Genomic DNA, 13,824 nt, shown 5'->3' on the forward strand with positions numbered 1-13,824 from the left:
GAGGCGAACGGCGCGGGCGCGGTGCGAAGGGGGGCGCGGCCGCCGCCCGGCGCCAGCTCCGCGCTCCGCGCCGCCTTCGGGCCCTGCAAGAAAAGAGGAGAGCCGGGAGACAGCGTGACTTCGGCACCAGTGCCTGGCGGTGCTGCCACCGGGCTGCTGTCACCATACGCGAAACGACTGTCATGCCCGCGGCTGCCCCAGGCCCGCTCGTGCCGTCCGGCAAACCCGTGGGACCGGGGCGCTGGGAAGGCACTGCCCAAACGACCCCCCATGAAGGCGGGAGCAGAGTTAGGCGTGAGGAGCTGCCGCCAAGTCCCATGATGGGAAAAGATCAAAGAAAAAAAATGTGGTCGGTTGTTTTTTTGTTTGTTTGTTTGTTGTTTTGTTTTTTCTGTTTCACAGAATCACAGAACAGGAGCGGTTGGAAGAAACCACAGTGGGACATCTGGTCCGACCTCCCTCCTCAAGCAGGGTCATCCCAGAGCACAATACACAGGATCATGTCCAGACGGTTCTTGAATCCTGCAAGGGGGACTCCACACCCCCTCTGGGCAACCTGTTCCAGTGCATGGTCACTCGCATGTGATAAAGAAGTTCTTCCTCATATTCTGGTGGAACTTGCTGTGCATCAGTTTCTGCCCCTTGCCCCTTGTCCTGTATTTATTATGCAGATACACTCTCTACCAATAGAGTTATTATAACACAGGTATGTAGGAAGTGAAAAGCTACAGCTGGGGGCTCTGAAGACAATCATGCAGCTATGCTTGCCTCACAATCAGGAAGCAGAAACAGGAGCTCAGTTTTCTGTGAAGGGAGGTCCAACAGGTGGGTGGAAGAGCAAACACTGGAAATGCTGAGAAACCAGCAGGATGAACAAAAAATCCAGTGCCAAACCTAATAGCTTTCACAGATCTCAGTTACTGCTCAGGCTCAACTTTATTGTGCTGTGCAGGAACCTGTTAATGTTCACAACCTGAGGGTCTCACACGAATCTCAATGTATTCTGTGTGCCACCACAGCAGACAGGCTTTGTTGTGTTGGTGGTGTCCAACTAGACTGGGGGAGCAAGTATTCTGAGAGATCTCACTATTTCAAATTTCCAGTGTGGTCAGTCAGGTTTCTTTCAGGACCACCTGAAGAACAGTAAGTCACCCACACCTTCCGCATGCCCCCCTGCTCCATTTTCAAGCTGAAACAGCTGCTCAAGTAACTCTCCTGGCTGAGGTCTTAAAAAAAGGCTTTAAAGTAAGGTAAATGCTGTAGGGAAACCCTTTTTATAGGCTGCCCTTATACAGAAGAATAAGAAAGGGAAGGCAAAGGCACAGCTACAGGACTGACATTATTTTGCTTGCTTGATAACAGCTCAGTGTCTCCTTTCCATCTAAATGCTTCTCTATTCAAAGAAATGATTACCTGGTTCGATATCACACTTGCTTCTCTCAGTGCCTGCTGGTTCGTTGTTTGTGAAGATGTGATTTGCCCTTGAAGTTGAGGACTGGGGACAAGCTGCTGCTGAGAAATGGCCCCTGACCTCTGCTGTAGCTGTTGTGGGTCCAGCTGCTGAGTATTGTTAAAGCTCAGGGACACTGTCGGCTGCTGTAAGAACATCTGGAAAAGAAGAGGGGAGGGTTTATTTACATAGCCCAGCTGTCATGAATAATAAAGGTGACAGAAGTAAATCCAAAGATACATTCTAAAATAAAGTTACCATATTTCTGGATTCATAACACATTTACTGTTAGTTGGAAATTACCTATCATTCCTACATTTAACAGCTCTGCTGTCTCTAGTTTCTTGTTCTGCAAGTACACCTATTACTTGTGAAATGTGTCTTGAAGGTACAAGTCCTCTCTCCATAGGGCAGGCACAGCCCTCATAAGAGCAGTTCCCAGTACATTCACTGTGTTCTCGGGCATCCTGACCCAAGAGAAGAGTGTAACTCCATGCCTTTTCAGTCCTTTTGTTTCTCCTTTCAACAAAATCCACCTGCCTTTCAGACAGAGCTGTCTTTGAATTTGTATCTGGAAATTCAACGCTTTACACCCTGCTGAGTTGTCGAATGTTTTTAATGAGGCCACAGTCAGGCCAGAGCTCTCCAAGCTGAATGGCCATGTCCTTACAATTGAGAGGATGTGTAAACAGACAGTCACTGTCATTTATCTGATTTCCCATCAGGTAACTGTCACCTGGTGCTCTTCCTAACTGTGCCATGCATTTGACTTGTGCAAAAGAGCCACCAGCTCCTCTCTTAGTGTTTCAGTAAATGATGTCCTCTCTATTCTTGCATTTCAAGATGAGGCTTTCTTCTTTAAAAGTTACAGGACTTGGGAATTTTTGCTTTTCTAGGGGCTGTTTCTTTTATTACAGCTGTAAAGAGGAAAAAGTAATCTTTTAAAACTATGCATTATTAATGCTACAAGCTCTCTTTGCAGTATTTCAAACCTAGCCTCCTGCCACCAAGGACTGTATGGAGATACACATCCCACACAGTTGACGTAATTTTTGGATCTGATTCTGATTCCACACCACTGCTACATGTGTGGAACTCCATTAATTTAAGTGGAGCTACTTAAGTTTTAAACGAAATCAGAATCACAATTATTCTCTTCATTATTCATCCATCAGTCCCATGCCTAGTAGTACATCTGAGGTACGCCCAGTAATTAGTACACCTTTCTGCAGCTTATTGCTATATTAACAATTCCCTAAACTATCATGTCCCCTCTAATTTTTCCTGGAAAAAGCCTATACCTTTCTCCAAAAGCCCAGCATAATGTACTGCTTTTCCTTGAAAAAGTATGGCTTGATCCATCATGTTTGTACTTATTTATCTAGCTTTAAAAACACAGTTTATTTAAATATGATAAATTTTTAATTAATTTCTGTGTGCCAAGACTTTACTCAGGAGAAGAGGTACAGACAAAGCTTACATTAATCAGCTGGGAGAGGGGGGCAATTAAGGAAAAGCAACAGCTTGTTTCAGGTGCTGTAGGCTAACCGCATCTCAGAGATGTCTGATAGGAATAAATGGGTCAAGTGACAGAGCTGGGGCTGCTGCTTGCAGCAGGTCTGAAACTAGCGCCGTGTTTTCTTTTAAAAACACTGCTCACTGAGTTTGGAGCCATTACATATCAGAAAGACAGATGGTCTCACAACTTCTGTCAAGTAAATAGGTCTTATTATGAATAAATCAAAGACAAAAATCATGAAAATTCATTCTCTTGTTTATTTTCTGTACATAGAAGCTAAGCTTTGGACATGTTTAGTACATGAACTCACTTGATTAGCCCTAGCAATGAAACAGGTTGCCATTGATACAAAATTTGATATAAAATTCAGAACAGGCAAAGCAAGTGGTGCATGTCAAAAAGGTGATGGGGAGTGTGAGCCCACTGGTACTGGACAGATCACTGCAAATTAAGACACCTTTAGGAGGGTTACCTTAGTGTCCTCCTTGTATGTGGCGCACGGCACTGGAGAAACACCCAGTTCAACCAATGCAAAGTCAACATCTATCAAGGCAAATGTCAGGCAGGGTGTGAACTTGCAGCAAACTACTTATTTAGCAGGGACCTCCCTGTGTGCTTACCTCACTTCCAGATGAAGGCCAAGGAGCTTATCCTTGAAAGAAAGCAGAGTAACCTACTTTGCAATTACCAGAGTGTGCCACTGGGTAAGAACGTGCACAGTTAATGGTTGGCAACTAGCACACTATAGAACCAAGTTTATCCCAGTAGGCCAATTGCATTTGTTCATATGTTTGTACCCTGAGAGGGCTCTGAGTGTTTCATACCTGGGGACCCTCTGTTGCCATTATAATGGCCAAAGCAGCATTGTTACCTTCTGGACATAAATGACCTGGAAAAAACAAGCTCAGAGTGGGAAGCAATGGTGCCCGTGTCCCTGCAGAACTGAAGACTCAAAATGCCTTATCAAAACAAGAGTTAACCTGACAGAGGATTGAAGCATGGACTTTCCACCTGCTAGTTAAACCTAAAAGCTTAATTTGTACAAAACTTAATGGTGGTTTTTCATAATGTTCCTCTTTTGTGATAGTCCTGTCTGAATTCCCCCAAAACACAGAAATACAGCAGCTTTAAATAACATGAGAAAGAAACCTTTTCATAAAAAATAAAATCTTTCCCTGTCTAACTAGATAAATTAGCAGCCTCCTAACTGTATTGCTGCTAATGACATGTCTCGTTGGTGATTTTGTGGACTGTAAGGTCAGTGAAGCATCTTGCAAACATTTTTTAATTGGCCAGATTGTTAACATACACAGCAAAGCAGCAAGGGAGAGGAGGCACCCTCTGACACTGCTGCCCCCTCATTCCAAGACAGATGGGCCCTACAACTAATGGCTGAATCACACTGACAAGACATCCTGAGGAAAACATCTCTTTGACTCTACCTGTCCTTTGGATAATCAGGGGATTATAGCTTTTGGGGTCATCATTACAGGCACCAAGACTCTTTCTTTATGTAAGATGTGTAAAGATGAGAAGCACAGCATTGGGAAGCTGAGATTCACTGACTTCGAAGAGAGCCTGCTTTGCAAATGATGGGTGGATGTGGATGGTCTTGATTGTAGCTCTTGCAAGCTGGTCAGGCTCAGCCTTTCTGCCTTCCTCTGCATCTGTGAATCATTAGCTAGACGGTTCAAACTAGAACAGACACAGCATCCTTCAGACTTCTGAGGTTACTCTTTCTGCTCTTGTCCTTCATTGTTGGGAAAAGCAGTAACAGGGATTTAATGGGGTTTTGAGCACTTTTATTCAGGGCCTGCAACCCTCCCGATAGTTTCATCTTTCTCTTGCAAACAGTTTCTAATGCAAACTACTGTGCTCAACATCTGTCCAGGTGGGAAAGCATTTCTTGGTGGACTGCTGTAGTCAGTTTTGAAGATCTCTGAAGGAAATGGAAATTGAGCTTAATTCTCCACGGAGCTACCTGTACAATTCTGTGTGGAAGGGAGTGGACCAGTGGGGATGATATGTTAATAAATCAGCTAATAAGGGAAAAGCATGGAACACTTCCCCCTTCTCAGACAGCCTACATCACTCCCCCACGCTTACAGTTCTATTACGCAGCGTACTAAAGACACCAGAAATGTGCTTGATAGTACCCTGTTTGTTACTATGCATTTTAGCTTTGATAGTAGACACAGATCAATGTCTGCAGACATCCAGCTCCCTAAATGATGAAATCTGTGTGGCAAAGAACGTGGTTGGATTTCTGATGTAACAGTTTACTCCTTGCTGCTTGTGAGTCACAAAAGAGCTGCATGCAAAAGTGTGAGGCTTTCTTTCAAATTGCCCCTAGCCAAGTAAGACAAAATTAATTCCTGGTCTTAATCTCTCCCTGCAACAGAACAGTAATTTCTTTGTGTGTTTTTTATTTTTTTACCTAGAGAAAGTGGGAGAATAAAAAGGCCCTGGCCAGGAGTCAGTGTGAACACTCGCGTCTCATCACCTTGTTTGATTGCTCTAAGGAGACCAAAAAGCACCCAAAATGCAGAGGATGTATTTTCCATCCAGCATTGCCAGATGATCCCCATCCAGCATTGCAAATATGCAGCCCCTGCATTTCCAAGCTGTCTTCCATTCTCCCTGCCTCTCAGTTCTGCATCTATAATAAGCTGAGAAATGGTAGGTACTGACACCAGAGAACTTGTAATGGTCTGAAAATACTTGGTCCAACCTGGTGCGGTCTTCATGGGAGAGGGCATCACCCAAATGGTGTAACTCAGAGCTGCAAACTGGTGAGGGGTGGGCAGTACAGAACAACCCACCATTTACCCCCTGGGCCTCTGCTTCTCTCTGTGTGAGCTCCCTCTGAGTGTATCTGAGAATCTGTTCCATGGTCTTTGGACTGTTAAATGCACCCTAGTGCATATAGGAGACAGCTTTCTAAAAATAAAATCTGTTTCCAGCATATAAGAATGTGCTCTGAAATTCTATTTTTGCCTGAATGATGAAAAAAAAAAGAGTGTGTATGACTGTTGAAGACTTCACCAGGAGAGAGTAATGGTTGTCACCCAGTTAAAAAGAGAGGAAGTTAGAATATCATGTCTCTAGATATTCATAATACAATAATAGGTTTCAGACATATGACATGATTCTGAACTGAACACCTGTTAATTGCATGGAGACTTTCTCTTCCCATTAATCAAAGTCAGCAGAAAAGCAATAGAAGAAACACACTGAAGCTAAACCTGATCTCCCTATACGATTGTATGGCACCAGGAACAGGGAGTCCTGGGTTTGGAACCCACAACTGCTGTGTTGTCTTACAGCAGTGCACATGCAGCAACTTAGGTGGCTAAGTTTCTAATTTGGCTTCCCTGATCCCTTAATTGCCTAAACATACAATCCCAATTTCTTGATGTGTGAAACTGCATTTCACAGATGCTGATGATGGGTGAGAGTCTTATTTCTGTGTGGAAGTTGCAAGCAAAATTCCCACTGACTTCAGTAGGTCCCATGTTTTCATCCTGTTCATACAGTACTCTTTGAGACGTTTGTTTCCTTGACAGAGTCTGTCTTCCAAAATCACCTTGTAAGTGTAATACACATAAAGTCCCCAGTGCTACATTACTAGCAAGGATCATTTATATGGCATTTATATGGCATTTATAGTTAAATTATGAGGAACATAGCAGTAATCACCCCACATTCAGAAAACTTCCATAAAACTGGATGATTGGTCCATTTGTTGTTAAAGGAAACCTGTGATTTACTAAACTGCACTTGCTATTATTTCTGAGGTTTGGTAAACATAAGGGCTACAAAGCACATACTGTACTAGAGAATTCTACCTCTGTGTAGGAGGTGTCAAAGGCAGAAGAAGAGCAGGTTCAGCCTGCTCACCTAAAGCAGCTTCGCCCTAAAGGCTTAAGCCTGTCCGGTGAAGAACAAATTCAGATACCTCCCAAGCGTGAACAAATGAACACTGCAGAAGTTTGGGGGTTTTGATGTGACAAGGAAGTCTGAACTTCAAAATTTTTCTACTACAGCTGCTCAGTCTGAAGATTTGGTAGATAAAGTTAATAAAATACTATTGTAAATGACCCAAATTATTCTCCTTCTCCTAAGGCTGAGGTATTCCTTCCTTTTCTTCCAGAGAGCTCTTAAATCTTTCCTGACATAGGTTACTTAAGAGGCTTTTAGGAGGCAACATCCTCATTCAGATAAGCTGGTTTCCACTTGTCCAGATATCCTGGACTCTGGAGCAATTTTAAGTTGCCAAGCCTATCAATAGCCACATGAGAGAGGATGCTTGACTCTGCCCCTTCCAGCAGTAATGCACCTGTACACTGGAGTCTTGGACCAGGCAGAGCTGCTCCTGTATCTTCTGGAGCTCCTCCTGCTGCCACCGGATGTTGGCCTGCAAGATCCGTGTCCGCTGCTCCAGCTGGTCCTTGATGGTCTGGAACATGCTGAATTGTGCTGAGAACTGGGGGGGGGGAAAGAGGGTCAAAAAATGAAAAAAGGCAGTCATTATAATACAAACAGGCCTCAGTAGAATGTTGTTCTGTAAGGAGTTAGTGGTTTCCTGATTGTAAAACACAGCCAAAGAATAAAAATGTAATATACTAATATCTAGGCAGAGATAGATCTTGTCAATTTTCAGTGTTATGCACATATATTAAATTACCTCATCCAGAATGATCTGCTTACAACTAACCATGTTCTGTTGTAAGGACTGTTTTTGAGAGTATGCTCTCAGAGAGTATTTAAAATATCAAGAGCATCTTAATTGGATTGCAAAGGAGTGCATTATTTTCATTATCTTGTAGTTTGGAGCCCTTAGTGTGGCCTAACAGTATAATCCAGATGTGTTTTACTAATGCTTTCCTTTTTCTGCAAAGGAATAGCAGTTCTGCAATGCTTTGTTCTGCTGATGACTTACTATGGCATCACACAACAGACCACAATAAACATTTTCTAGATTAGTACAGCTGAGTAGTACTTAAGCTACAAGAAATACTCATTACGTTATTTTTATATGTGATGTAAAATGAATAGCTCAACTCAATGGAAGAAAAGCTGCTCTAAATAATAGTAAAAAATGGAGATCATTAATCAAGGTCAAGAAGCAGGTGCAACCTCCAATAGCAGCAATACTGGCACAAAGTGAAATCATTCAAGAATTGTGGAGAGGACTAATAGCAATAAATCACTAGTATTTGGTGTTTTCAGGTATGATTCAAAGTTCACCAAGGTTAATTATTACCTTAATAGGCTTTGGAATAATTGCTTTGCATAAGCTCATATTCCAAAAGTGAAAAACAGTCTTTGAAAAAAAGAACAAAAACCTTCAAAAAATCTTTTAAGTTTTTATGTAATCAAGGCATCCAAGATCTTTCTGAAAACGTGTAGTGCTGTGAGTGTACAGGCAAAAAAAAAAAAAAAATTGCTGTGACTTGAAAATGCTGCCCTGTCCCTGTAGTTGTTCCAGTGGCCCCGTGCTAGTGGATGAGCTGATGTGTGCTGCTGGAACTTTCCAGCTCCATGGTACACTGGCTTACATAGTTTCTGGCTTTTTAGTAGGGAAAAAAAAGGTAATGAGACAGGAATTAAGGAGTGCTCTTGTGCTAGCAGCACTATACGCTTACTTAGATGAAATTTTTGGCTACTTAGAGAAATCTAAATGTGACAGAACAAATTTGTATCAGCTAACTAGTTCACCTTAAACCAGTTAAGTATGTGAAAGTAATTTACATTCCCTCTAGCAAAGCTGGCATCTCCAAGTAAATGGCCTTTGTCAGAGTAAGAGTGAGAACTTCAGAGGGTTTATTTCCATTTACCAGGCAGAGGGTGGCTTTCCCGCACAGCCTGGGAGGTCACTTCACAGACTGGTGGCCTGGTGGAAGGGAGTCTCACAGCCAACCCTGCTTAGGGGCAAGGAGGGCTGCTGAGGTGGCACCTGCAGTTGCTGGTGGCAGAGGCCCTCAGAGCCCACTTTGCTGCCAGAGCACTTGCAGATCGTGCTGTCCATCAGGATGTGACGAGGCCAGTGCTGTGACTCATGGTGCTTGTGCCTTGGAACAGCAGTGTCATCATCTGCAACCCGCTCCTCTCCCAGAGCAGGAAAATGATGTCAAACCTTCTAAAGGGAAGTTTCTGTTACTTCGAATTGGTGTTACAGAGGAGAAGCCAGAGCAGGATCTCTTTCTTTCTTGTCCACGTATAAAGAATTAACCTGAGGAATGGTCGAGCAGAAACCCCAGATGTTTGGGAATAAGAATGAGTGACTCAAAAGGGAACCCAGTGCTGCTTGTTGTAGCCCAGCCTTTTGGTTCTGAAGAGTCCCAGGTATCCTGATTTTAGGAGTGAAATGATTCTATGAGCAATGGCTCATAGATGAGATGCAGCTAATTCCTGCTTTAACTTGGGTCTGTACAGAAGGATTTTTTAAAAAGACATGTCTTGTAATCTAATTATCTCTACATGAACTCTTTTACTGAGGACTGCTCTTAGTTTTCAAAAAGATCCTTATTAGAAAGGAATTAAAAACAGTTTTAGCAAAACGCTTCATTTTAACTGCCTGGCTTGGTGATGGCAGACTTTTGATTAACATGCAAATTCCTTGAAGACCCTTTGAGAAAGGAACCTGATTTTCTTCAATTGATCAATGTAAGGAATTTTATCATGGTGATTTCAAAATCATTTTATACTTAAAAAACCCACCAAAATCCATTTCCAGGCCTTAGTTTTAAATTTAAATTTGCTTTGTAAAGTTGCACACAAGAATATATTGCTGTTGATTTTAAATTATTATTCCTTAATTTTTTTGTGTAGGTTCTTATATTTAGAATATTAATCTTGTATTGTCTTTTTGTTCTGTTTTTCACATACTTTTTGTATTAATACACTTAACATCAACAATTAGCTGGTATACTGGAGTGAAAGCTGTTACAGATGAAGACAAGGAACTTTCTCTTTTGTTTTTTCCTTTTTCCACTCTAACCCCCAAATTGTTGATAACTCTAGCCATGACCCCTGTGCTTACAGAGCCTCTATTGTTTTTGTACAATGAGACACTAACAGCAATTGACCTGCACCACAGAGTATTTATCTCAAGATCATTAACCGCTCTACTAATTAAGGAAGAAATCTCTAATTGTATAATAAATTAAAAGAGTTTAACTCAAAATGTTCCACAGAAAACACTGCCCAGCTTTAGCTCTGCCATTGGCATCAGATGAAGTCGCTCTTCATCTCACTTAGGTATTTACAGATACCCACAGAATCCTTAGAGAAGTGCATGTAATACACAAAAAAGTGACATCTTTCTAGATACAGTCAAACATGGGAGACTAAACCTGTGAGAACTCTATAATTGTACCAGTTTAATCGAGGTTTGTTAATGCAGGCAAAAAAACCCCAAAACAAACAAGCAAAACCCACAGCAGTAATTTTAGTCTGGTTTCTTAAAAAAAAATGTAAAATAAAGTGATGCATTTGGGATCATGTCAGCAGATGTTCTGGAAGGGAGGGGCTCGATGCACTAGTGCTGCTGACTGTCCAAGAAGGCTGTACAGCCTAGGGAGAGGGACTGGCACTTCAATGCTGTGATTCCTCTCCTCTACCATGGGCATCTGAAAGACACCAGCTGGACCATGCCCAAGGAGAGGTGTTTTTCTCCATCAAGTGCTACCCCAGGGTGTCACAGTTACTCCCTCTCTCTAGGTGCTGAGGGGCTGCAGCCAGGGAAGGGGACCTATGGCCCTCTGTCTGTTAGGATGGTTCCTCATTTCAAATGTGATGAACATAAAGATGAATGTCTCAAGACATTCTGTTCCTACAGCTTTCATGACAATAGGTAGCGGGGTAAAGAAAAGAGACCCTATCTATTTTTTAGCTCAGTTTCCTTTAAAACTTTTATTTTCTGCCTACCTTCCAATTTTCTTTCAATCCTTCTGGCCCAGGAGATGAGCCATGTTTCTTGCTGGAGACATGCAACAGAGTTGTGAGAGTGTCAAAAATACCAGATTGCTGTAACTTCATGAAAGCTTTAGCTGAGCAAAGGAGAGAAGGATCCACTTGTCCCTTCCTCCTGTGGGAAAGGCTGGCTCCATGCACCAGCCCTGCAAGGCACAGCCCCTGGGAAACTGGGTTTCATTAGTTTTGCAGCTCACTGAACAACTTGTTCTTTCTTTCTGTCATCTGAATAACACCTGCTCAATCTCAAATGGATTATTAGTGTTAATTATTATTCAGTCATCAACATCCCCTGTGCTGTAGGGGATTTTAATTCATGACAATGAGGGAGGCAAACAAACAAATATTCTAATCGGGAGCATTTGGTTTAAAGTAAACCATTTAGATTCAGGTGACATCTAGGGTGACACTGTGCTGTCTGTTCATTCACACAAGCAAGGCAGAAGCTAAAACCACATTTCAGTGGAGACAAAGCCATCACAGCCTTTGCTGGAAATAAAACTACTCAAAGTTCAAGCAGATGGTGCCTGAGGCAGCAGCTAGCTGCTCGCTGCAGATGCAGTTGTGGCCACTTACGATGTTTTTCCCTGCTGCTGCCACCCTGCAGCCAAATGTTAGCCACAAGGACACCCAGGGCCTTCCAGCTCCTGCCATCGGTCACCTTTAACTAAGGGGAAGTGGCAGAAAGGCAGCAGGGAGAAACCTGTGCATCTCCTCCTTGCAAGCTGGCAGTGGGACACCTGGCCACACTATTACTACAAATTATGAGCTTGTGTTCTGCCACTAAACTGCTGGGAAATGGTCAGCTAGGAAGCCAAGGAAATGTCCCTGGTGGGATGCACATGTACCTGGGTTTCCTCCCTCACTTACTGAGTGCTGCAGGCACCTTTGTCTTTTAAATAATTAATTATATTGCTGTAGGCTGACATGTTAATTATTTTAAAGTGGGAAGTACAGAGTAGTATCATAATATTCGTAATAGTTTCTGAAAATCACCCAAGTGTGTGGAGATTTGGTACTCTCTGCAGGAGTTTTGCTATGGAGTGTGAACATCAGCAGCCTGAGCTGCAATGTCCTGATGTTATGTCCCTGCTCCAGGTCAAGCTTCATCTTGAGCTTTGCCAGGAGCACTGCTGTGACTGCTGCCAGAGAGCTGCCTGTGTAGACAGGCTTGAGTCAGCCCTCTTCCTTTCACCAAGATTTAGATGACCCAAAGAGGCTAAACCAGTGACTGGATGGCACTCTAATTTGTAAGAAAAGAAACGGAGCTGGTGTGCCAGTAAGAGCCTTTTACTGGGAAAGGACAAGGCAGCAAGGCTCTTGGTAAACAACTGGAAAGCTTCTCTTCACAAAGAGCTTTGATGGAGAAGAAAGGGAGGTAGAAAAAAGTCAAACAAAACACAGGCAGGCTTATAATACATAAACTAATTGATGTTTGAAAGTGCATTAATGAATAACGGAGAGAAGTATCTGTAAAAGAAAATGAATGCTCAGAGCAGATAATTGATATGCTGTTTCTTCGCTGTGTACTGGCGTGGAGTCATGAAAAGAATATTAAACATGGAAGATAAATGAGAATTTGTTATTTTAAAGCCAGGATCCTCGGGACTTTGTACGTTTTATGTGCTACAGGAATAAACTCTGGGATCTTGTGAGTGAGTACAGGGTATCAATGATAGAAGCAGTCTAGGTCCAGCAATACTCTGTCATTCCTAAAATCAGAGGATGATGGAGTGTATCATCAGGGCAGGACCACAGGAGAAAAACAATGTGCTGGGGACATGGTACTCAAATTGCCTTCTTCAAAATCCACTACAAATATAACCCTGAGGTGACTTTTTGGGCCATCACCCACTTTTGAGGTATGGGTTAATACACTGGAGGAATCCGAAATTTGTCTTCAGTGGCATCCTCACCATTACTGGCACACTCACAAAATGGGTGTTGTTGAATTTGCATGTCCTTTACTGGTTAGTTCTGCATCAGCACAGCTAAATGGGTGTTTTTAGCAGGACTGGGTGTCTCTGTTAGTTTTTGGTTTTAATTCTCATTGTGAATTTGATCTTGATGGGACCTGGTTCTATAAAAGCAAAGTTGAAAACTATTTTTCCATCTGTTTTTTGTCCTCCCATGGAATAGATATGTGTGCACACCTGAACCTACATGCACCTGGGCTTCTGAACACCTGCATGCAGTTATATGTTTAAACATACAAGTGTACAATTCAGATTACTTTCCCACAATATTTTAAGTGCTTGAGAGTTTGGATTTGGGGATTTTAGTTACTAGAGAGGTAACCTAAAAGCCCCAAAACGAGCAAATATCAGGAGATAAGCAAGTGACCTATTCCACTTCCAAATCCCCAACTAACCTGTGCCAGAGGTGCGGGCTGATTTTGCAGAGTTGCTTGAGGCAGCAACTGCTGTGGGAGAAGCTCACATGGAAGCTGAGAAGGCAAAGAAACCTAGGTTAAAAACAAAACAAACCAAAACTTTATAAGTTTGGCTCCTTTAAATTTTAGGTTTCTTCTAATGCCATGGCTTCTGTGTAAGTTGTTTTTAATTGCTAAGCTGCGTATGTGGCACATGCTGTTACACCCTCTGCCTGTTTCCATGATTCCTGGTCAAGTTACCTGAAGAGCAGTAGGTTGGCTGAGTCTATGCACGGATAAATCCTGTTGTGTGCTTGGTGTTCTTGGCACGGGAGTGTTAGACTCTGTAATCAGCTTTGTTGGTGTAGCTGCAAGAAAAGTACCGGTGAGATCTTACACACTGGAAATCAACCCCATCTGAAGTGGGTAATATGACAAGACCTGGGTAGAAATTGTAATGGCCTGGCTAAATTCCAGTGGGAATCAAGGCTGTTCTTGTTGACTTCA

General features: G+C 42.6%; 1 protein-coding gene across 1 annotated transcript in view; it reads right to left on the reverse strand.

The window, feature by feature from the left end:
- The window catches only part of NPAS2 (neuronal PAS domain protein 2), a 106,251-nt gene that overhangs the window by 6,352 nt on the left and 86,075 nt on the right, over positions 1–13,824 (reverse strand). The window contains exons 14-18 of the mRNA XM_042032977.1: positions 13,579–13,685; positions 13,318–13,410; positions 7,309–7,455; positions 1,414–1,608; positions 2–83 (exon numbers count right to left, since the gene is read on the reverse strand). Coding sequence (XP_041888911.1) covers positions 2–83; positions 1,414–1,608; positions 7,309–7,455; positions 13,318–13,410; positions 13,579–13,685 — 624 coding nt within the window. The remainder of the gene's footprint in view (position 1; positions 84–1,413; positions 1,609–7,308; positions 7,456–13,317; positions 13,411–13,578; positions 13,686–13,824) is intronic.

The sequence above is a fragment of the Corvus kubaryi genome, unplaced genomic scaffold (genome assembly GCF_017639235.1).
Source record: "Corvus kubaryi isolate FWS band 111438036 unplaced genomic scaffold, C.kubaryi_AGA036_p1.0 133, whole genome shotgun sequence".
NCBI classification, from domain to species: Eukaryota; Metazoa; Chordata; class Aves; order Passeriformes; family Corvidae; genus Corvus; species Corvus kubaryi.